We start from the raw sequence: 910 nt of genomic DNA, 5'->3' as shown, positions 1-910 counted from the left end.
CCTCGACAGTTCACGATGTTTATTTTCTCGATTTTAGAGGCTCGTTTTTCTTACCTTTGAAATCACATCGGTTTTAAGCATTTCTTGGACACCAAATCCACACATAATGTTAACTAAGCCTAAAACAAAGAATTTTGTGTCAGTGTCTGATAATCATTACATTTTTTTTTACAAAACACTTAATTTCAGGAAATGTTCATTCACTCCTCTCATTTTGGATTGTCTGACTACATACATTTTACTCTTAAATAGAGGGGCACAAGGTTATCTTCTCATCTTTGCGCGAAAGAGGGCGGGCGAGACTGTTTACAGAAATGAAGATCTTTCTTAGTTTGATGAAGGTTTACTGTACAGGGCATCGAACTGCACCCTCTACTGAGTTTATGTGCCGCCACCAACTTGAAAAATTCAGAGCATGGTCAATGACTAAAACAATTTAACCTTTATTTCATTCCTGAAAGGCATAGAAAGGCATTACACTGATTGAATTTAAGGGATAGTCGCAAGATATCCCAAGGTTGATGGAAGTCAGTACAATAGAAATAGAGCTAGTAACTCAACTTTTTGTGAGTAATGCATGTTTCGGAAGGTTTTTAGACTTATTGTGAGGAAGTTATATTTGTACCTACCATCATTGACTGAATTTGTTCCAGAGAGACAACAGCTGTATGGAACTCCACATCTTTCAACTGAGGGATTGTCATTAGGATCCTTTGTGCAATTAAAATATTCATTTTTTGACCAATCTCTGTAAAAAAAGTGATATTTATAACTACTTTTTCTGCCCGTTGACTTTTTCGCTTTGGAAAAGGTTTTTCGAATTTGGAAACCGACACTGAGGCAAAACGGAATTTTGGAAATTCCTTCATTTGGCTTGCTGGACGTCGATAGACATCACATTTGGGGCTTC

At 36.8% G+C, this 910-nt stretch overlaps 1 protein-coding gene across 2 annotated transcripts in view; it reads right to left on the bottom strand.

Moving 5' to 3' along the window:
• The window catches only part of LOC131890588 (tetraspanin-33-like), a 30,052-nt gene that overhangs the window by 4,770 nt on the left and 24,372 nt on the right, over positions 1-910 (bottom strand). For both annotated transcript variants that reach the window (XM_059239959.1, XM_059239960.1), the window contains exons 7-8: positions 630-748; positions 55-119 (exon numbers count right to left, since the gene is read on the bottom strand). In XM_059239959.1, coding sequence (XP_059095942.1) covers positions 55-119; positions 630-748 — 184 coding nt within the window. The remainder of the gene's footprint in view (positions 1-54; positions 120-629; positions 749-910) is intronic.

This window comes from Tigriopus californicus, chromosome 11 (genome assembly GCF_007210705.1).
Source record: "Tigriopus californicus strain San Diego chromosome 11, Tcal_SD_v2.1, whole genome shotgun sequence".
NCBI lineage: Eukaryota > Metazoa > Arthropoda > Copepoda > Harpacticoida > Harpacticidae > Tigriopus > Tigriopus californicus.
Note: the sequence above shows the minus strand (reverse complement) of the source record. Positions and strands in the feature narration are given on the sequence as shown.